Here is a 23648-nt window from a genome sequence, read left to right as displayed (position 1 = left end):
TCCTCACCCCAACCAGAGACCATGCCTCTCACTACAACAAAAAGCCCAGGGCCTTGCTACTCAAAGTGTGGTTCCCAGGCCAGCAGCACAGACACCACTTAGGAGCTTGTTAGAAATGCAGCATCTCAAGCCCCTCCCCAGACCTGCTGACTCAGACTCTGTGTTTAACAAGATGCTCAGGTGATGGGTGTGTGCGGTCAAGTTTGAGAAGCACTGGCCTAAGAGACCAGAACCAATGGCCTCCCTTCTCCTAACTGATGGGACAGTCAAAGGAATCAATAGAGAGAGTTAGGGGTAGGTGGTCAGGAAAGCCTGGGGAGGGTTAAGAGAACCATCAAGGTGTGGTGGAGGGCTGTTAGAGGCCCAGATGAGAGCTTCAGCAACAGAAAAGCCCCCGAGGGACAAGGGCTCTGGCCTCAAGAAGAATACAGCCCCCGTCCAGCCGTGGCCCGGAGAGGCAGGCTTTTTAAAGACCTGGACCTCTTCTCTCAGCCTGCAGTCCCTTGCCAAGTCCCAGCTGCGGTCAGCGGCAGTCGAGGGTGAGGGAGCCCAGGCAATGTCTACCCAGGGGCACAGGGCAAGGTGGGCAACAGATCTGGAGGTGTGAGTGGAGTAACCCAGCTCAGAGACCATCAGCACCACTCCCATCTGCCTCACGTCCCTCTTCACCTCTGCGAACACCGGGTATGACCCCTCCCAAGCCACCCAATGTAGTGGACACTGTTGGTGCCCACCCAGATCCCCTTCACTGGGCAGGTGAACCCTCCTCCTCCTGCCCTGTTGGCTGCTAAAATGCTCATAAATGCATACGTGTACCCTTCTCACCCAGAGAACTGTCCTCAGACTAATGGGAGTTCCCTCACCCAGGAATTAGCCCCTCACACCCCTCCACCCATGCGGCAGCCTGCACGTAGCCAGTGAGTTATGGACACGAGCACACAGAAGGCCGGCCTCCTTGCCTCAAGGTGGGAGAGCTCCCATGGGATCATGCTGAGGCTGGTCTCCAACGAGACCACACCCTTTCCAGCTCCTTCCTGCTTCCCTTCTCCTGAGAGCACCCCATCACTCGCACAAGGCTTTGCTTCAAGGGATCAGGACTTAAGACGTCCATTGATGGGCAAACTCTTACTGCCTACACCGCCACTCCTGCTCCGTCCAAACTTTTCCACTGTATCCTCCAGAATTCCCGGGCTGACATCAACAGAATCCGTGTCCTCCACCACCTCTTCCAATAGCCGATGTGTGTGAACTCTCTGGCCCATAGGTCTAGTTTTGCCCTGGCTGGTTCCTCACTCTTTCCACCTGCCTCCTTCTACACTTTTCTTTCTCCTTGCTGGTCCTTGGGCGATAGGCCTGGAGCACAGTAGCTATTGGCTGTCATGCCTGGAGGCTTTTGGTCCTCATTAAACAGTAAATACTTTATCACTTCTCAGACCTTGGCAGCCAGGGACCAGCTCATCAGATCCAAAGCAAGCCCTGGATTCCCAGTGTTTTCCTAGTGAGATCCCAGTTCTCTGAAAGAGAGTCTTCCTGGGGAGAGGAATGAGCCTGCATCTCCTGAAGGCTCTGGGCCCACCCATGGCTGGCGAGGACTCCCCCTCTGCGTGACAGCCAACAGTCCTTGGGGTGAGGGCTCTGCTTCACTAGATGCACATCAGAAACCTCACAGACCTGAGAAAACAGCTCATGACAACACGCGTCCTAGAATGTCTGAGTCCGGTTAAGACAGCCCCACCACCAGACTGAGAAAGAAAGCAGTAAAGAACAAGCAAAGGGGCTTCCCTGGTGGCGCAGTGGTTGAGAGTCCGCCTGCCGATGCAGGGGACATGGGTTCATGCCCCGATCCGGGAAGATCCCACATGCCGCGGAGCGGCTGGGCCCGTGAGCCATGGCTGCTAAGCCTGCGAATCCGGAGCACGGGAGAGGCCACAACAGTGAGAAGCCTGCGTACTGCAAAAAAAAAGAACAAGCAAAGTAAGGGACTTCCCTGCTGGTCCAGTGGTTAAGACCCCACGCTTCCACTGCAGGGGGCACGGGTTGGATCCCTGGTCAGGGAACTAAGATCCCACATGCTGTGCGGTCAAAAAAAAAAAAAGCAGCAGCAAAGTAAAACATTTAATGTGATTCTAATTTCCCACAGAGTGAAATTGTACCCACTGCCCTGACCCAAGGAGAGGAGGTGGAAAAGATATCGGCAACAACCTTTGTAGTGTGGCCTGCTGACCACGACCCTAAAGTGGGCCCATCTTGTTTCTGTGGGTACAGTTAAGAAATTGCTTCATTTCTTCCCACTCTTTTTCTTGCAAAAGGAGGCACCATTAATCTTACGCTATCAGCTCCAAGAGGATGGCCAGTCGACTCACTCATTCAACAAGCCACCAAGGCCAGATTTGAGGTGGGGCGCAGTTTAGGCCTAGGATATGCTCACTGTGCCCACCTCCGAGAGAGAACATCCTGCTACTGCACATTCCACGGCTGCTCCTGACTTGTTTCTGGGGTAGGAGTGGGTCAGTGAAGGTGAGGCTGGGCCATCCTGGTGAATTCCCTCTCAGGGAGATGCCCCGGGGACGGGCTGCAGGCACAGGAAGTCCTATGCACAAAACCTTTGGCTGGGGCTGACTTAAGGTCCCTTCCCTTCCCGCCCCGCTCCTTGTATATAGTTTAAACTCTCCACACTAGGTCATTCAAGCCTGGAGTCACCAGAAAAAAGAAGTTGCTGTTTGGGAGATGGCAGATGGTCAAGAGTTCGGACAGCTGCGATGAAGGATTAGTTGTGGGTTTTTCTCAGAGCCTCGCTACAAACTGTGCTGCCGTTCCATGTGCAAACACTATTAAATGAGAATGTTTTCTCTGGCTCCGATCCACCTTCTCCCCACAGTTTAAGTATTGAATTTTTTTTAAAAAAAACTGAAGTAGTTTAGGTTTACATCTCACATTTAAAACTTAAAAACGTTATTTCCATCGATGTTGGCAGAAACGGGCCACTGTTGATTCCACCAGCAGTCATAATAAACTCTTGCCCACTGACAATCTAACAAATCATTTTCTGTTTGCCACTGAGTTTGGTTCAATAAAATTTTTGTGCTCTTAACATTCCCTTAGTAAGAACTCCTAAAAGCAACGTTTCCGAAGGCGGCATTTGTGGGCAACGGACACAGTGGTTCTGGATCCCAGAGGTGAGTAAAACAGGTTAGTGGCAGTAATTAGAAAGCCTCAAACTCAGAAAAATATTAGTACATTGAATAGCGTGGTATGTGCAACATTTCGGTCCATTAGTGGCTTTTAAACCTTTATGTACACACAAACCTGCCCCCAGCCCTTCCCTGCTAGGGTAAAGTGTGAACATTAACAGAGGCGCAGGGGGTGCCTTTAGACCCTCCCCAGTGTAGGCCCCTGCCTGGGCTGCCCGAGAGGCACTGGGGCTGGAGAGAACCCCCTGCCCCATGGTGGGCAGCCTCCCTGGGTGGAAACCTAACAGTACCCGTGGGGCTGCGTGCAGGTGGGTCAGAGGACAAGCAAGGCATCCTAGTCTCGGTCTGGAAGCTCCCACAAAGCTTACAAATGTGTTTTGCTTTGTTTTTCAAAAGACCCACGACGTCTCAATCCAGGATTCTTCTAGGTTCTTCCAAGAAAACCCGCTCAGGGAGGTACTGGGCTGAGGTCGCTGAATGCAGCCTGTGAGCTGGGGATTTTTCATGGTGGGTTTGGAAGAATCGCCCCACTTTTTTTTTTTTTTTTTCATTTAATTGGTTTGGCTTCTTTCGAAGTAAAAACTTAGTAATTTGGTTCCACAGCCTTCAAGCAAAGCAAAGTGCTGACAGTGTTGATCCTACTGTCCCCAGGGTTTATTTCCCAGGGGACACTGCTAGGATGGGGGTGGAGGCGCTCTCAGTCCCCAGTGAAAAGAGGCCAACCTCAGGCAGTGAAGGAGAACCTCTGCCCACCACCAGGCAACCCCGTGGGGAACATCCTCACCCACAGAAAGCTCTCCTGGGCTCCAAGGAGGAGGACCAGAGGGAAGCTCTGTGGGCACAGAGAGGTGGACAGGGTCAGGCCTCCTTGCATGTCCTCGTACAGCCGGGAAGAGCCGCAGCCTGGAGCTTCAAGGAGGCTCAGGTGTGTGCGGGTCCAGAGCCTCCACTGATGGGGTCCTGGGGCAGGGCACCCATGCACGGGCCCCGCCTGCCTTGCAGTCCCGCCCTGGGACCCACTCCCCACTGGATCCCTGACTTAGGCTCTGCTAATGACCTCACCTGAGAAAACGCTCCAATTCTATTTGCAGCCTGAACCTGGCATCCCAGCCTCAGACAGCTGCTTGGCACCGAATGCCTTACTTACCCACCCAGCCATCTTCCCCATCTCAGGAAATGGCAACTCCATCCTTTCCGTGCTTCCGGCCCAAAACCTCGAGGTCACCTCGAGCCTCTCTCTTTTTTCCTCTTACGCTCTACGGCCAATCTGTTAGCAAATCCTATTGGCCCCACTTTCAAAAAAATCCACAATCTGACCACTCCTCACCATGTCTCTCCTGCTACCGCCCGGGGACAAGCCCGCATCCCCCTTGCCTGGATTTTTGCAGCCATCCCCTAATTGGTATTCCTGCTTCTACCCTTGCTCGCTTCCAGGTTTCTCACAGGATGGCAGCTGGCGTGCTCCCTGTAAAACGCAAGTCAGCCCAGGCTCCGCTCTGCTCCACAGCTCCCACCCCACTCAGGGCAGAAGCCAGTGGCCTTACACTGGCCGGCAAGGCTGAGCCATCCACCCTCCCACCCACACACTTATCCTCACCTCCTTCCATTCTGCCCCTGGCCCACGCCTCCCCTGGGCCTCCTTACTGTCCCCGGACCACACAAGCGCATCCCCACTGTCGGGCACTGCACACGCTGCCCCCTCTGGCCTGGAATGCTCTGCCCTGAGACCCACTTCCCTAGGTCTCTGCTCTGCTGTCACCTTGCTGAGGCTTTCCCTGACCACGCTATTTAAAACTGCAGCCTTGGAACTTCCCTGGTGGTCCAGTGGTTAAGACTCCATGCTTCCACTGCAGGGGGCCCGGGTTTGATCCCTGGTCTGGGAACTATGATCCCACATGCGCCAAAAAATTCAAAAAACAAAACAAAAACTGAAGCATCTCCAGGCCTCCTTACCGCCTTCCCTGCTTAATTTTTCTCCATAGCAATGATCACCCTCTGATGCCTTGTACATATTTATTTTTGTTTATCTGTTGTCTGTCTTTCCCTGAGGAATGTAGGCTCCATGAGGGCAGGGACTTTTTTTTTTTTTCTGTTTTTCTGTGCAGTATCTCCAGTGCCCAGGTCAAAGCCTAGCACGTAGTAGGTGCTCAGTAAATATTTGTTGAAACAGTGAATGAAACTAGCTTCCCTCTGCTTCCTTCCATTCCCAACTCTGAGACTAATGGCTGAGCACTGTCCTCAGATGGTATCTACCAACCACTGTAAGACTTTGGACATGTGAAAGTGTTGGGCAAAAGCCACATTTCTGTACTCGACCCTGTCTACCCAACTTCTTTTTCAATGGGCGCCAGAAAAAATGCTGGTCAGACCGTGTACAGACCATCATGAGAAGTTTAGCCTTTGTCCTCACCATCTTTGCTGGATCAGGGGATGGGGAGAAACAAAACCAAAATGTGGAAAAGCAGAAAGGCTAGAGTAGGTTTTTATAATTACCACCTTTTAGGAGTATTTTTCTTATTTAAAAAATAATACTGATTTTCTGGGAAAAGAAAAAAACTATCCATGGAAAAGTGTCCTTCTAACCAAAATGGTGAGAAGGCAGGTATAAAAATGGAGAAGGCAGGTGTGAGGATGGGGGGCAGGTGTGAAGATGGGGAGACAGGTGTGAAGAGGGGGAGACAGGTGTGAAGGGGGCAGGTGTGAAGATGGGAAGCAGGTGTGAAGAGGGGGGGCAGGTGTGAAGATGGGGAGACAGGTGTGAAGAGGGGGAGACAGATGTGAAGAGGGGGAGACAGGTGTGAAGGGGGGCAGGTGTGAAGATGGGAAGCAGGTGTGAAGGGGGGCAGGTGTGAAGATGGGAAGCAGGTGTGAAGGGGGCAGGTGTGAAGATGGGGGGCAAGTGTGGGGGGGTAGGTGTGAAGCTGGGGAGGCAGGTGTGAAGGGGGCAGGTGTGAAGATGGGGGCAGCTGTGAAGATGTGGAGGCAGGTGTGAAGGGGGGCAGGTGTGAAGATGGGGGCAAGTGTGGGGGGCAGGTGTGAAGCTGGGGAGGCAGGTGTGAAGGGGCAGATGTGAAGATGGGGAGGCAGGTGTGAAGGGGGCAGGTGTGAAGAGCAGGGGCAGGTGTGAAGGGGGGGCAGGTGTGGACACGTGGAAACCAGGCTCAGCCCTGGTTAGCTGTAGTGAGAGATGGGGGCTTCCCTTTCACTTCACAGAGTAAAGAGAAGGCTCTGAGGTATCAACAACTTGTACTATTGGGAAAAGGAAGACAAAGAATCTGTGTTTCCTGAACATCGAGAGGAGGTCTCTCTGGCTGCTGGGGGCTATCTGGTCTCCTCCAGCTCCAAGAGGTCATCCACGTACTCCACAACCTCTCCCTGTAAGAGACAATAAGACACCCTGTTAAGCAGGTACCTGACCTTCAAAGTGCTGGTGAGCAGAGACTGTTTCCAAGAGGCAATTGCCAGCCACCCCTAGGCTGGAGCAGCCTTTCTTCCCTCGAGCCCAAAGGATCTGACTTCTCCCTGGGAGGGACCTGGCTTCCACACCATGTGAACTTGGAGTCAAGTGCTCCAAGACCCCCAGATAGCCTGTGTGAACTGAGCAGTCCAGCCCCTTCTGAAAGACCCTGTTTAGTGCCCTTCTTCTGTGCATCCCTCCCCCAGCCCTACTCCCCTCCCATTAGCAGTTACCCCACAGGAAGACTTTCTGTCTGTTCCCTTTCTGCCTTGATACCAGACCACGAGCTTTTCAAGGACCAGGACCTTCTTCTGCAGAAACTGGCACACACAGGTCTCAGTAAACCTGCTAGGGGATGGCTGACTGCGTGTAGGCGTGTTACTGCTGGTGCAACTGAAGCAATCAGGCCACTCAAACAAGAGATGCTTGGGTAGTACAGGAGCCCACCTGCTCCCTCCTTTTGCAATGAGCCTTAAGCCTCTACCTGAAACAGCCCAGCATACTTTCTGATTTCCTTCTCTGCGTTGATTCCACTCCCATGACACACCTGACCCACCAGCTGATGACACCCATTCCCTTTACTGCAGAGAATGAGTGAATCACCAAGAAGGCCAAGCCCCTTCCCCTGAGGTCAGTACAGGCAGCCCCACCGATGGTGACCACCCCCTGCTAAAGCCTGGCCCCCCTCACGGAGGCCTCCCTCCCAGGCCAAGAGCCAATTCGCTCCTTTTGATATTTTAACACAGACAGAGTCATAAGATCTCTCAGCATTTGAGAATAGTTAGAAAATCTATCAAGTACATGAGACACAAAAGGGATCTTATTATTTTTAACAAATGCTTCTACACATCATGCCTGCAATTAGGAACTCAAGTGATGGGAGTGGAAGACCGCTGCTTGAATAAACAACATTCTTCAGTTGCTTTCTGGACCCCGAAAGGAAAACAGGGTATTGCAGAGGATTATATATATGTGGCCATGACATCTGTTCCCAGGGTTACTGTTTCCTGCTGTGGGGCTACTGTGAGGTGGGGATGATAGTATTGTTTGCTTTTAGCTCACTACTAAGTGACCCTGGCAATAGAGATGAAAGAAACACATCCTCCTATAAGGTCACTGGTGTCGCGCTCAGATCTATCGATATTTTCCAGGCACCCATCCGCCAGCTGCTGGGAGTGTCGTTGCTAATGGCTTATACCTATCCCTTCTCTGCATGACTGATCTTGGCCAAAATGAGCAGCCCTGCCAGGGAGCTTATACACCATCCCCTCCGGGCTGCCAACAACTAGTGAGGGACTGAGAAAGGGGATGACAAAAGGCAGAAGGAGCTCTGTGATACAATGCATGCCCTGGAGCTCCCCGCAGGATCAGGATAACCTGACTGCAGGTGAGACCACATGCGTGCGTAGCTCCTTCCCCTGCCCCTCACCTCCTTTCCTACCCAAGAGCATCTATTTCAGCTTGCTTTATAAACGTTCTGAAACTGTAACAGGGCCTCTGCAAAATTTTTAACCAGTGTGCAAACTCTCAGGAGTTCTTACACATATTTCAAGCCCAGAAAGATATAAAGAAGAATACCACAAATATCAGGAGACTATATTGACACTTTGTTTCGAAGTAGCATTTTGTCCTTTGGAAATTTTTAAGGATTAACTAAGAACTTTATTGTGTTGGTTACAGTTTATTTCAAATTATTACTTGCCATAATTTGATATATAATTTTAAAAATAGCTCATTCTTTAGAAATTCTTTTATAATTCTAAAGCTTTGATTAATAACCTAACTACTCTGGGAACTTCAATGGAGTCCTGTTATCTTGACAGGTCCAAGTCTAAGAATCCTAGGAATTTTAAAGCCTGGAATAAGCCTGGTCTATTCACTAGATGATTACTAAGCAGCTGTGTGACTTTGGGTAAGTCACTCTACCTTTCTTGAGTTTGTTTCCTCATCTGTGACATGAGACAGCTTTACTGAATCTCATAAAGGGTCTCTTCTTGTTCTAATATTTATGATTTTTTTTTCTAAATGCATTGTTCTTGTATGTTAAAAGTCTTCAAAGGGTTCATAGCCAGGAATTCCACCTCTGGGAATTTATCCTAAGGAAATGATCAGAGAAGAGGTAAAAGATTTAGTAACTGCTGTGTTATTGATAAAAGCAAAAAGTGGGAAGCAACCGAAACGCGTATAAAAAGCGCTTTACTTAAAAAATCCACACCATGGAATATTAGTCATTAAAAAATTGTCTTTAGGGCTTCCCTGGTGGCACAGTGGTTGAGAGTCTGCCTGCCGATGCAGGGGACACGGGTTCGTGCCTCGGTCCGGGAAGATCCCACATGCCGCGGAGCGGCTGGGCCCGTGAGCCATGGCCACTGAGCCTACGTGTCCGGAGCCTGTGCTCCGCAACGGGAGAGGCCACGGCAGTGAGAGGCCCGTGTACCGCAAAAAAAAAAAATTGTCTTTATAATGAACATTAATTAACAAGATTAACAAAAACCACAAAATCATCTCAACAGGTTCAGAAAAAACATTTGGCAAAATTCAACACCAAAACATTTGAAAACATTCCTTGTTTGTCAAACGATAAAAAACATTCAACTAACTAGGAATAGAAGAGGAACTTCCTCAACCTGATAAAGGGCCCTACCACAGCTAAGAATGTACTTAATGCTGAAACAGAAGGCTTTCCTTCTAAGATTAGGAACAAGACAAGGATTTCCACTCTCTCCATTTCTATTCAACATTGTACTAGAGGTTTTAGTCAGAAAAATAAACAAAAGACATCCAGACTGGAAAAGAAATAAAACCATGTCTATTCACAGATAACATGATCTTGTATACAGAGACTCCTTAGGAATCCATACACATCAAAAAAAAGTTTAGAACTGATAAACAAGTTCAATAAGTTTGCGAGATTACAGTATCAACATACAAAAATCAGCTGTATTTCTACACACCAGCAACGCACAACTAGAAAATCAAAATAAGAAAAACAATTCCATTTCCAATAGCACCAAGAATAACAAAACTTGGGAAAATATTATTGAAGGAAATTAAAGAAGACCTAAATAAGTAGAAAGGTATCCCATATTCATGGATTGGAATATTTAATATTGTTGAGATGTCAGTCAATCTTCAGATTCAGCACAATTCCTATAAAAATCCCAGCTGCCTTTTGCAGAATTTGGCAAGTTGATCCCATATTTCATATGGAAAGGCAAGGGGCCCAGAATAGCCAAAACAATCTAGAAGAAGAAGAAAGAAGTTGGAAGACTCACACTTCCCAATCTCAAAATGTAGTACAAAGCTACAGTATTCAAGACAATGCAGTACTGGCATAAGGATAGAAATCTAGATCAATGGAATAGAATTGAGAGTCCAGAGATAAACCTTCACATTTAAGGTCAATTGATTTCTTATAAGGATACCCAGACAACTGAATAGGCAAAGAAAGTCTTTTCAACGAATGATGCTGGACAACAGTATTTCCACACACAAAAGAATGAAATTGGACCACTACCTTACATCATATGTTAAATTAACAAAAAAAAAGATTGTAGACCTAAATGTAAGTGTATAACACTATAAAAACCTTAGAAAAAACAGTAAATTTTAGTGATCTTGGATTAGACAATATTTTCTTTGATATGACAGCAAAAACACAAGCAACAAAAGAAAAAATAGATAAGTTGGATTTCATCAAATTTTAAAAGTTTTGAGCTTCAAGACACCGTTAACAAAGTGAAAAGATAATGCACAGATTGGGGGAAAAATTTTTAGAATTCATATATCTGACAGGGGACTTATAACCATAATATATAAAGAACTCTTACAACTCAACAATGAAAAGACAAGCAACCCAATTTAAAAATGGGCAAAGGACTTGAATAGAATCAACATTTCTCCAAAGAAGATATACAAATGGCTAATAGCCATGTGAAAAGATGCTCAACACCATTAGTCAATAGGGAAATGCAAGTCAAAACCATAATTAGGTACCACTTCACACCCACTAGGATGGCTATAATAAAAAAGACAGACACACACACACACCCAAAGAAAGACAGACACTATAAGTGTTGAGGAAGATGTAACAGATTAGAACTCTCATACATTGCTAGTGGGACTGTAAAATGATTCAGCCAGTTTGGAAAACAGTCTGGCAGCTCTTTAACAAGTTAAATATAGAGTAATAGGACCCAGAAATTCTACTCCTAAATATATACTCCTAGGTATAAGAGAATTGAAAATTTTTGCCCAAACAAAAATTTGTACCCAAACGTCCATAGTATCATTATTCAAAGTAGCCAAAAAGTGGAAACAACCCAAATGTCCATCAACCAAGGAATAAACAACAGGTGGTATATCCATACAGTAGAATATTATTCAGCAATGAGAAGGACTTTTTACATGTAACGTGATGCACGTTACAACATGGCTAAACCTGGAAAACATTACGCTCAGTGAAAGAAACTAGTCACAAAGACCAAAAACCATGATTCCTTTCACATGAAACATCCAGAACAGGTAAATCCAGAGACAGAAAGTAGGTCAGTGGTTGCCAGGGGCTGGGGGAAAGGGTCGGGGCGGGCAGAGGGGAAGGAATGGAAAGTGACTACTAATAGGTTTGGGCTTTCGTTTTGTTTTGTTTTTTTTTTTTTGGCTGCACTGTGCAGCTCGCGGGATCTTAGTTCCCCGACCAGGGACGGAACCCCGGCCCTCGGCAGTGAGAGCGCGGAGTTCTAACCACCAGACTGCCGGGGAAGTCCCTGGGCTTTCATTTGGGTGATGAAAATGTTCTCAAATTTGAATGCATAACTTTATGAATATACTAAAAAACCCCATTGAATTGTATACTTTAGAAAGGAGAATTGTACAATATGTGAATAATATCTCAATCAAACTGTTCTAGAAAAACATAACCAGGGAAATTGCTCAAACTACAGTGTTACAATGGAAAAGCCATGATATATAATTACAGTCAAGTTTATAGTGAATATATATTGGAAATATATAGAAAAAACTGGAGACATAAATACCAAAATATCAATAGTAGCTTGCCTCTAGATAATCAGGAACTCTACTGTCCCATTTTTCCTAAATACTTTTTTCTCAGGAATTCCCTGGCGGTCCAGTGGTTAAGACTCCATGCTTCCACTGCCTGGGACGTGGGTTCGATCCCTGGTCAGGGAACTAAGATCCCGCATGCCGTGCTGTGCAGCCAATAAATAAGTAAATAAATATATTTTTCTCCACTTTACAAACCATAGCGGTCAACCTTGTTTGTGTCTGGTCAGCATTCCTTCCTGGTCAGCATTCTTGTAGTCATATCACAGGCTCTGCTTCAAGAGAACCCAAGCCAAGACATATGGCACATGGGTCACTTCCTAGTCTGTAAAGCACTTCGATGTGCAAAGTGGTATTTCATTCTTCCAACCCTGTGAGGTCAATGTTATTAGCTCCATTTTACAGACGAAGTACTGAGGCTCAGGGGAGCTAAATGCATGCTAGTGGTCGATCCATCTCATGCAAATTCATGCACAGAAAACAGATTCCACAATGATGTCTTATTTACAGGTGCTTCACTGAAAACTGGGGCAGTGGAAGGAGCAGACATGGAGGCTCAGGGCTCCCGGGTCTGGCCTAGCAGCTCCCGGAACCTTCCTGTCCAAGCTCCTCAGCTGTAAAGTGAGGGGTCAGACGAGAACAAACCCGCAGCTCTCTCCCAGCTCCGATGGCTGGCAAGTCCACAGCTGTCTTAGAAAGAGTTTGGTGGTTTGTTCCAAACGCATCTCTCTAAACGCTACCACTAATGATGGCTTTTCTGTGACTAGGCTGCCCCACCACAGAATGACGGCTCCATAACCAGCAGTCTCCACCATCAATAAAGAAGTCAGCTAAGTAAGACTTAATCAGGAATTGCAAGCAACCCCAGAGAAGGATAAAATGCCTAATTTACAGAAAACAAAACAAACAAACGGACAGAAAAATTGGGATGTGGGCTTCCCAGTGTCTTCAGAGTGCTAAAATTCAGTGTGTTTTTATAATGTTAAAAAATGATGCTTGATGCCACACGGTGCAGGAAAAGAGAAAAAAAAAAGACGCTCGGACGGCTCCTGTGATGGGTTCCTGGAGGATGGCTCTGTACTCTGTCAGGAAACGTGGTGCTTCAGCCTGGGTTTCCTAGAAAACCCTTCTTGCCCAGGCCAGTGCTCTGACACATAAAAACGCCCACAGAAACTCTGTTTCCCAAGGCCCCTTCTGTTTCTCATTTCGGGGGCGACTCGGCCTTCCAATGATTTTTAACAAAGCTGTGAGTAATATTTTCTCTTAGCCAGACGTGTGCTAAACAGGAAAACTTACCTCATCATCATCCATTATGTTTTCCTTAGCAAAGTCATGCAGCTCTTTCTGGAGTGTCGTCACGTTGAAGAACTGAACGGCTTCCTGTTCAGACACAAACAGAGAACAGTTTATATGACCAACCTTTTAAGGGGAGAACTGGGCTGGTGGCAGGCGGGGGAAGGGTATGAGCTTTCTTTGGGGGGTGATGAAAATGTTTAAAATTAAATAGTGGTAACGGTCGCACAGCTCTGTGACTATAATAAGACCACTGAATTGTGCACTTGCAAAGCATGAATTTGACAGTATATGAATTATATCTCAATTTGAAAAAAAGAGTGGCCAATCCTGAGTGAATGAAAGAGAAAGTGTGTGTGTGTGTGTGTGTGTGTGTGTTGGCTGGACAGTGAAGTTGAAGGAAGATGTATGTATGGCAAACCAGGACAGCATGCACAAATCTCAATGAAAATACAAGTTAAGGGCAAATTAGAAAAGATCTTCTGAAAGTGATATATAATCCATAGGTTTCCCTGAACACATGCAAAGCTGAGTGCACCCATCAAGGGAATTAAATGATGATTCATCCATAAACAAGCCTGCCACGGAGCTGTTAAAAAAAAAAAAAAAAGTAGGTGGTATGGGTGCGACATGGGAAGTGTTCATGATGAAATTGTTAGAAAGACAAAGCAAGTTGCAAAACAGTAGGTAAGATCCCATTTTTGTAAAACTTAATAGTTACATGCTGCATATACAGTAAATGCATAGCTATAGGGCAGGATGAGAAAGAGAAAATATGGGATTAAGAAGCAGTCTCGGGCTTCCCTGGTGGCGCAGTGGTTGAGAGTCCGCCTGCCGATGCAGGGGACATGGGTTCGTGCCCCGGTCCAGGAAGATCCCACATGCCGCGGAGCGGCTGGGCCCGTGAGCCGTGGCCGCTGAGCCTGCGCGTCCGGAGCCTGTGCTCCGCAGCGGAGAGGGCACAGCAGAGAGAGGCACGCGTACCGCAAAAAAAAAAAAAAGAAGCAGTCTCAATTCCTAAGTGAATCATTTCTGTAATGTTTAAAATTTGTAGAGTGCTTACTGATTTAGAAATGAGAACAAAGATGTAAAATGTTAAAAGATAAAAAAGCTACAAAAAAAACTGAGTTTCCCTTCATTTCTGAAATAACCCGTCTCTTAAGATGCAAAGCTGCTTCCTGAAAGTGGGATAAAGAAGAGAACAGGAAACGTGATGCCTGGTGCACTGGCACGTACTGGTCTGGGCTGGAAATGCTCCTCCAAGAGCCCCCACTTGTCCCTGTGGTACTGATAATACACCAGGTTCTGCTGCATGACCTTATCGTCCTGGTCAAAGAGCAGGTAGCTGACTGCACAGGGGGCTGCGTTCTTCAAGTCGTTCACTGAAGGCAAAGGAAACAAAAACAGGAAATCAGCCAACCTCTCCCGACCCCACCCTCCATTGAATAACACCTTCAAAAAGAGAAAGATCACCAACAAGCCCCTTCTCCACAGACCCTCCTTCGGAATACCTGCAAAGACAAAAGAAATCTTCCCCGGGTGAAAAGGTCACAGATAGGGTATCCATGGGAACGTGGAGGCCAGTTTGGAAAACAGAAGAAGTTCCTCTTTAGGCAGAGACCTATGCAGAAATGCCTACTATATTCCCCTCAGGCCTTGGAGGCCTGGGCTGGTGTCACAGCCCTGGAACCTAAGCAGGCTTGGGTCCCAAGGCTGGACTGTCCTGAAGCTGAGGGAGCTGGGGAGAATATACCAGCAAGTGAGCCCTCCTTGGACCTGCAGTGCCTGGTCCCCTCTGGATGGGACCCATAATCTCCAGATCCAGGCAGGCCCTTCAAATGCTAAACCAAGCCTAGTTCACCCAAAAAAGGGTCCACCCTCTGGGCTGGAAGAGTTTTGAAAAGTCACCTGGTCTCCACGTCTCCTGGTGGGGAGGTTCCCACCTCCATCCTCCTTCCTTAGAATCGCCCCACCCAGGGATGACAGCGCCCTCAGTGCAGCGGTTTTGCTGGGGCTACGATTCCTCCGTGGGGTGAAGGGTAAGGGGGAAGAAGGAACGAGACACAAGCTCTTGGGCCTTTCTTCTGGCACACTCCGCTCTCCTTGACAACCCAGGAACACGACTTTCCTAAGGCTCTGACTGCCCGAGTATCCAAGTTGGGCATGAAGAAATGCTGCCGCCTTGTGGCAGTTTCCCATAACAACAACTTTAAAACCGCTGTGTATGGGCACTTCCGAGTCACAAGGCCTGTGGGGTTGGAAATGACACCCGTCCTCAAGAAATGTCCTGGGGTGATTGAAAAAGATTTCAAAACAAGGCCGACTTTCAAGAAACCAATGTCAAGAGATAAATTTCACTCACACTGTTTTTAAAAATAAAAAAGAAGCACTGGAAAAGATGCTCCACATCGCTGGGACTTCCCTGTTGGTCCAGTGGTTAAGAATCCACCTTCCAGGACTTCCCTGGTGGTGCAGTGGTTAAGAATCTGCCTGCCAATGCAGGGGACACGGGTTCGAGCCCTGGTCTGGGAAGATCTCACATGCTGCAGAGCAACTAAGCCCATGTGCCACAACTACCGAGCCTGCACTCTACAGCCCCCGAGCCACAACTGCTGAAGCCCGCGTGCCTAGAGCCCGTGCTCTGCAACAAGAGAAGACACTGCAATGAGAAGCCCACACACCACAACGAAGAGTAGCCCCCGCTCGCCACAAGTAGAGAAAGCCCATGCGCAGCAACGAAGACCCAACGCAGACAAAAATTTAAAATAAATAAATAAATTTATTTTTAAAAAAAGAATCTGCCTTCCAATTAAGGGGACGCAGGTTCAATCCCAGGTCGGAGAACTAAGATCCCACATGCCGCGGGGCAACTAAGCCCCTGAGCCACAACTACAGAGCCCACACACTCTGGAGCCCACACTGCCACAACTAGGGAGAAGCCCACACACCGCAACAAAGAGCCCGCATGCTGCAACTAAGATCCAACACAGCCAAAAATAAAATAAATATTTTTTAAAAAGATGCTCCACATCATTATTATTAGAGAAATGCAAATCAGAACTACAACGAGGTATCACCTCGCACCATTCAGAATGGCTATCATCGAAACATCTACAAACAATAAATGTGGAGACGGCGTGGAGAAAAGGGAACCCTCCTATGCTGTTGGTGGGATTATAAATTGGGAACAGCCACTACAGTGAACGGTGTGGAGGTTCCTTAAAAAACTAAAAACAGAGCTAGCATATGATCCGGCCATCCCACTCCTGGGTGTATATCTGGAGAAAACCAGAATTCGAAAAGACCCAGGAACCCCAACGTTCACTGCACCACTATTTACAACAGCCAAGACATGGAAGCCACCACAATGTCCATCAACAGACAAACGGAAAAGGAAGATGTGGTGCGTTTATACAATGGAATATTACTCAGCCATAAAAAAGAATGAAATGATGCCATTGGCAGCAACATGGATGGACCTAGAGATGATCATACCAAGTGAAGTGAGTCAGACTGAAAAAGACAAATATCATATGATATCACTTACAGTTGGAATCTAAAAATTGATACAAATGAACTAATTTATAAAACAGAAAGACACTCACAGACTTAGAAAACAAACTTATGATTCCCAAAGGGGAAATTAGGGGGGGTAGAGATGAATTAGAAAGTTGTGATGAACAGATACACCCTCATATATATAAAATAGATAATCAAGAAGGACCTACTGTGTAGCACGGGGAACTCTACTTAACACTCTGTAATAACCTATATGGGAAAAAGATCCAAAAAAGAATAGCTCTATATGTTTGTATAAATGAATCAAGCTGCTGTACACCTAAAACAAACACAACATTGTAAATCAACTATAGTCCATATAAAAGAAAAATTCAATTAAAAAAAAGTAGTACCTGCCGTATTTCCCTCAGGGCTTGGTAACTGGGGCTGGGGTCACATCCCTGAAGCCTAAGGAGGCTTGGGTCCCAAGGCTGCACTCTCGTGGGGCTGAGGGAGCTGGGGAGGATATGCCATCAAACGAGCCCCCCTTGGACCTGTAGTGCCGGGTCCCCTCTGGATGAGACTGCCACCTCCAGATCCAGGTGAGCCCTTCCAAAGCTAAGCCAAGCCTAGTGCACCCAAGAAAGGGTGGACCTCTGGTCTGGAGAAGCTCTGAAAAGTCACCTGGTCTCCACGTCTCCTGGTGGTGGGGTTCCCACCTCCATCCTCCTTCCTTAGAATCGCCCCACCCAGGGACGACAGCGCCCTCAGTGCAGCGGTGTTGCTGGGGCTGCGATTTCTCTGTGGGGTGAAGGGTAAGGGGGAAGAAGGAATGAGACACAAGCCCTTGGGCCTTTCTTCTGGCACATTACACCCTCCTTGACAACCCAGGAACATGATTTTCCTAAGGTTCCGGTTACCCAAGTATCCAAGTTAGGCATGAAGAAATGCTGCCGCCTTGTGGCCGTTTCCCATAACAACAACTTTAAAACCACTGCTGATGGGCACTTCCTAGTCACAAGGCCTGTGGGGTTGGAAATGACACCTGTCCTCAAGAAACGTCCTGGGGTGGGTGATTGAAAAAGAATTCAAAACAGGGCCAAGAGGATTCAAGAGGCCAATTTCAAGATGCAAATTTTACTCACACTATTTACCTGTAATCCAGAAAGCAAAGATTTCTTGGGGAGCAGCAAGAAAAGCTGAAAATTTTGGTGTTTTATCCATTATGTCTTTGCCACATTTTCTGATATTCTGGTTGGTTTTTAGAGTTAGTCAGGATTTCAGAGGATTGACCAGTGAGCTTCCAGGGCCTGGAAGTGTCCGGAACACCTCTAAACTCCAGTGTCCTCGCGTGTTCCCACTGAACCAAGCCTACTTAGTGGCTGGAAGATCCATGTTTCAATGTCCATTCACGGGGTAGTTTAGTGAAGTGTCAGCACAGCTTCTCATGAAAATGAAAGAAAAACACGGGCTATATTTTCTTCCAACAGAACATCTGTAAACTGAATCCAAGATCAGCAATGTGTTGATAAAAGTTGAAACTGGGTGATGGGCACCCTAGAGATCATTATACCAACCTCTCCAACATATGTTGTTGTTTTTATTAATTACCTTGGTTTTTCTTTTTTCTTTTTTTTTTTTTTTTGGCTGTGTTGGATCTTCGCTGCTGCACACACGCTTTTTTCTACTTGTGGTCAACCGGGGGCTACTTTTCGTTGAGGTGCGCAGGCTCATCATTGCAGTGGCTTCTCTTGTTGCAGAGCACGGGCTCTAGGCACGTGGGCTTCAGTAGTTGTGGCACGCGGGTTCTGTAGTCGTGGCTCGTGGGCTCTAGAGCGCAGGCTCAGTAGTTGTGGTGCCCAGGCTTAGCTGCTCCGGGGATCTTCCCAGACCAGGGCTTGAACCCATGTCCCCTGCATTGGCAGGCAGATTCTTAACCACGACGCCACCAGGGAAGCCCCCAATATATGTTTTGAAATTTCCAGAAGTTAAATAAAACATGTACATAATTTTTTCATAATTCTCATTAAAAAAGGGTCCTTCCAAGTGTGGCTGAATATAAGCCAACAGTTAACACTGGGGTTGGGGGAGAGCAGGGAGGGGGATGGAGATGGGCTGTTGGCTTTTTTTTTGCGGTACGCGGGCCTCTCACCGCAGCGGCCTCTCCCGCTGCGGAGCACAGGCTCCGGACGCGCAGGCCCAGCGGCCACGGCCCACGGGCCCAGCCACTCCGCGGCACGCGGGATCCTCCCGGACCGGGGCACGTACCCGCGTCCCCTGCATCAGCAGGCGGACTCCCAACCACTGCGCCACCAGGGAAGCCCGGGTTGTTTGCTTTTGATGTTTCTCTGTACATCTCTGCGATGTTTGGTTCACTGCAATAAGCTTCTCTTATAAGCCTTTTTGAAAAAAAGCACTTACATTAAATCAGCTATTTATATTAGAAAAGAGGGCTCTTCATAAGCAAAGACACTGCCTAGTGGAAAACTGTCCCCTCCACACCAGAATGTGGTCCATAAATATTTGCTGGCATCATGCTGTGAGCTCAGTGCTGCCTCATAGGAAAGCATGTTCACACATTATATAAAACTAGACTCTTGTCCTCTATGCTAAATAATCCTTTACCAGACAGCTCACGCTGGGGTGACAGTAGCAAATAAAATCTCATCCTTCCCTCCATGAAAGGGGACTTCTGGGAAGGACACCTGTTAAAAACACACCTCAACCTCCTCTGGATCTCAGAAATGTCCCAACCAAGGGACATTTCAGTACATTTCATTGCATCCTTAGATGAGGTTCAGGCCGCTCTAAGATCAGGTTCACTGCTGAGAGAGGCCAGTTACCTTCCTCAGAAAAACATGGTATAAATGTCAGTATCCGAGACTTTCCAGGAACAAAGAAGCCATCTTGATTAACGGCAAAAGTTTAAATATTTTTAATTTAAAAACTAAAAAGAGAGAGAGAGGGAGAGAAGGAAAATATTTTTCTTTTCTTTTTTTCCCTTTTTTAACCTTCAGCAGGCAAGGCTTTCAGTGTGTCCTGGAGAAGAGATGAGATGGGATTAAAAGGTAGGCAGGTTAGGTGGCTGCTGAGGCAGAGGGAACCCAACGAAGAACAGGATGGACACAGCGGGGAAGGGGGGCTGTGGAAGACAAGGTCACCTGGCACTCCTCCAGGACATCCCTGAGTCCCCAAGACCAGCCGCCCCTGAGTTTGAAGAGCAGCCTTGGGGAAGCTAGCCAGACACCTGCCAGCAGACCCAGACATTTCATCAGGAGGGTAGAGTTGTCGCTGCTGCAAATGACCCTAGTGACTTCCCGTGCTTGTCACCGAACTGCCAAGGTACACGCTGCTCACGCGAGTGGCACCCAGCAATCTTGGCTACAGAGAGAGGGGGGAAAGCCAGGAAATTCAGGCTCTGAAGTCTGAACTCCAAGTTCCTTTCTTTCTCCCATGTGTCCCCTTTGTCCACTTGGAAGGTTCTGATTGATAAGCTCCAATTTCAGGCCAAGGCAGGACCAACTGCAATGACCTTCTAAGAGTCTGAAAAGTAAAGCCAATGATGTGGAAGAAGGGAAATAATGATATTTTTTAAAAAAAGAAAAGAAAAAAGGGACTTGCCTGGCGGTCCATTGGTTAGTACTCTGCGCCTCCACTGCAAGGGGGCATGGGTTTGATCCCTGGTCGGGGAACTAAGATCACGCATGCCACGCAGAGCGGCCAAAACAACAACGACAACCACCAAAAAAACGGTTATATAGAGTTTGCCATGTGCCAGTGCGTGAATTTCCTAAGCATTCCACGTCTATCAACTCATTTAATCCTCACAACGATCTTAGGAGGTTAGTACTCTCTGCAGATGTGGAAGCTAAGTCTTCGTACCTTGCTCAGATCTCCTAGAAGATGATTACTTACATTTATAATAAGCAAACTGCAAATAATGATACATGGTAGCCACAAATTTCTCGACTGGATATCCTCCTATGACTGGGGTGAGGTTCTCTTCACACTGTATTTTGCATTCCAGAACTTCCACATAATGATCTGAAAGAACACACAAATTTTCAGGCAGTGTATCCATTATCTTCTTTTTTTTTTTTTAACATCTTTATTGGGGTATAATTGCTTTACAATGGTGTGTTAGTTTCTGCTTTATAACAAAGTGAATCAGTCATACATAAACATATGTTCCCATATGTCTTCCCTCTTGCATCTCCCTCCCTCCCACCCTCCCTATCCCACCCCTCCAGGCTGTCACAAAGCACCGAGCCAATATCCCTGTGCCATGCGGCTGCTTCCCACTAGCTATCTACCTTACTACGTTTGTTAGTGTGTATATGTCCATGACTCTCTCTCGCCCCGTCACAGCTCACCCTTCCCCCTCCCCATAACCTCAAGTCCGTTCTCTAGGAGGTCTGCGTCGTATCCATTATTTTCTTAATGCCGCTTCTGCCCCACTGCCCCAAAAGATCAAGGTAAAAATGATAAATGATAAAAGTAAAATATTCACAACACTTATGATAAAGGGCTAAAATCTTTCACGCACAAAGTTTCCTAAATCAATAAGAAAAAGACGAATGTCCACTATAAAAATAGCCAAAAGGATGTTAATAGAAATTATAAAAAGGGCTAATAAACACTGTGAAAAGATCTAAACCACATTTGAAATTAAGAAATACAATTCTACCTAAAATAATGTAAGCTATTACATTGGCAAAATGTTTAAAATTTGATGATGTCCAGTGATAGGAAGAGAATAGTGAGACTCATGCTCTCATGTTCTGTTGGTAGGAGCAAAATAGGAACAAATGTTTTGGAGTACAATTTGGTAAAATTTATCAAAGGTTAAAATACACATATTCTCGGTGATTCCCTGGCAGTCCAGTGGTTAGGACTCTGCGCTTCCACTGCAGGGGACACAGGTTCGATCCCTTGTCAGGGAACTAGATCCCATATGCATGCCGCAACTAAGAGTTCTCATGCCACAACTAAAGATCCCAAGTGCCGCAACTAAGACCTGGTGCAGCCAAATAAATAAATAAAATAAAATAAAATTTTAAAAATACCTAAATATAGTCACATAGAAAGATGTCAAAGACTACATTTCCCAGCCTCCTTCGCAGTTAGGTTGGGGCCATGTGACTAAGTGAGCCATGAAATGTGGACAGGAACAATTGATGAATACTACTTCTGGGGCTGGTCCCTAACAACCTTCCAGGTGCCCCTTGGCCCCTCCCTTTTCTCCTTTCATTCAGCCAGAAGCGAAAGACTCCAGCATGATGATACACATTTTGCCAGCAAGACTGTAGGAACAGGCACTCTCGTACGTTACTGGTAGGAATGCAAAATGGTACCTTAAAATACCAAATAATTTATGTAAACCTTTACTCTGAACTATCAATCCCACTGATGTTGACTTTGCAAACACACTTCCATACTTAGCAAACAACAACAGCCCACTAAAATTCCCCATTGCAGTATTAGATGTAATAGCAAAAGATTGGAACAGCCCAAATATCTATCAGATAGTTGAATAAACTGGGGTACATCACTCCCCCAACCCTCAGTGGAGCACTTGGCAGTAATAAAAAGAATGACACAATCTCTACACACTAGTTAGGATATATTGTTAAGTGGAAAAAGCATAACATAGAATAGTGTTTAACGTATGGTACCTATTCTGTATGAAAGAAGCAGACACAAAAATAAAGGGAAAGTTGGGCTTCCCTGGTGGCGCAGTGGTTAAGAGTCCGCCTGTCGATACAGGGGACACGGTCCTGGTCCGGGAAGATCCCACATGCCGCGGAGCGGCTGGGCCCGTAAGCCATGGCCGCTGAGCCTGCGCGTCCGGAGCCTGTGCTCCGCAACGGGAGAGGCCCCAACAGTGAGAGGCCCGTGTACAGCAAAATAAATAAATAAATAAAGGGAAAGTAGTTTTTTTTTCTTTTTTTTTTCTTTTTGCCTGCATTGTACAGCATGTGGGATCTTAGTTCCCCAATGAGGGCTCAAACCCCTGCCCAGTGCAGTGGAAGTGCGAAGTCTTAACCACTGGACCACCAGGGAAATCCCTAGGGAAAGTAGTTTTATATTCACACAACCTTTATAGAAAAAAATGCTTCAGGCAAGAATTCTCAACAGTGTGCCAAATCAGTGGGGGTAGGGTGGGGAGGGTTTGATGGACAGCAAGTTGTCCTAGTCTCGAAGCACCTGTCCACAAATTATTAATTTAAAAAGGAAAAACAGTAATTATATTGTGGAGAAACTGGAAAGCACCTCAACCAAATGTTTAAAACTTAGTGTCACCACTTCCCTGGTGGTCCAATGGTAAAAAATCCGCCTTCCAATGCAGGGGACGTGGGTTTGATCCCTGGTCGGGGAAGTAAGATCCCGCGTGCCGCGGGGCAACTAAGCCCGTGAGCCACAGCTACTGAGCTCGTGCACCTCAACAAGAGAGCCCGTGTGCTGCAACTAGGTGCTCTAGAGCCCGGGTGCCACAACTAGCGAGGGAAAACCCTCACGCCACAACTAGAGAGAAGCCCGCGTGCCACAACGAAGAGTAGCCCCTACTCGCTGCAACTAGAGAAAGCCCACACGAAGCAACGAAGACCCAACACAGCCAAAAATAAATAAATAGATAATTTTTTAAAAATTAAAAAAATAAAAGATAACCAATTTGCTAGAATATGGATGAACCTTGAGGACATTACGCTAAGTGAAATAGGCCAGTCATAAGAGGACTAATACTGTATGATTCTGCTTATATGAGGTACCCAGAGTAATCAAATTCATAGACACAGAAGAAGAATGGTGGTTGCTAGGGACTGGGAAGGAGGAAGATGGAGAGTTAGTGTTTAATGGGTACAGAGTTTCAGTTTGGGAAGATGAAAAAGTTCTGGAGATGGATGGTGGTGAGGGCTGCACAACAATGTGAATGTACTTACTGCCAATGAACTGTACACTTACACACAGTTAAAATAGTAAAGTTTTGTTCAAAATAAAAATTTAAGAAGATAACCAAATGCAATGTGTGGAACTTATTTTGAACATGATTCAAACCAATAAATTGGGAATTCCCTGGCAGTGGTTAGGACTCCATACTTTCACTGCTGGGGACCCGGGTTCAATCCCTGGTCGGGTAACTAAGA

The 23648-nt window shown here is 46.7% G+C and overlaps 1 protein-coding gene and 1 long non-coding RNA gene across 3 annotated transcripts in view; one reads left to right on the top strand and one right to left on the bottom strand.

Annotated features, from left to right (window-relative positions):
- Nucleotides 1-5614: 5614 nt before the first annotated feature.
- LOC137232213 (uncharacterized) lies at nucleotides 5615-6427 on the top strand. The gene is made up of 3 exons (XR_010946906.1): nucleotides 5615-5907; nucleotides 6057-6090; nucleotides 6294-6427. It is a non-coding gene; the product is annotated as an uncharacterized lncRNA (long non-coding RNA).
- The window catches only part of CRTAP (cartilage associated protein), a 32178-nt gene continuing 14950 nt past the window's right edge, over nucleotides 6421-23648 (bottom strand). Inside the window, exons 4-7 of one of the 2 annotated variants that reach the window (XM_067753616.1) lie at nucleotides 20419-20547; nucleotides 14242-14387; nucleotides 13009-13092; nucleotides 6421-6566 (exon numbers count right to left, since the gene is read on the bottom strand). In XM_067753616.1, the coding sequence (XP_067609717.1) occupies nucleotides 6513-6566; nucleotides 13009-13092; nucleotides 14242-14387; nucleotides 20419-20547 (413 nt within the window). In that variant the 3' untranslated portion in view covers nucleotides 6421-6512. Of the gene's footprint in view, nucleotides 6567-13008; nucleotides 13093-14241; nucleotides 14388-19471; nucleotides 19885-20418; nucleotides 20548-23648 lie in introns of those variants that run through there. The other variant, XM_067753617.1, reaches the window with a different exon arrangement.

The sequence above is a fragment of the Pseudorca crassidens genome, chromosome 10 (genome assembly GCF_039906515.1).
Source record: "Pseudorca crassidens isolate mPseCra1 chromosome 10, mPseCra1.hap1, whole genome shotgun sequence".
NCBI classification, from domain to species: domain Eukaryota; kingdom Metazoa; phylum Chordata; class Mammalia; order Artiodactyla; family Delphinidae; genus Pseudorca; species Pseudorca crassidens.
The sequence above is the reverse complement of the archived record's forward strand: the minus strand, read 5'-3'. Positions and strand labels throughout refer to the sequence as shown.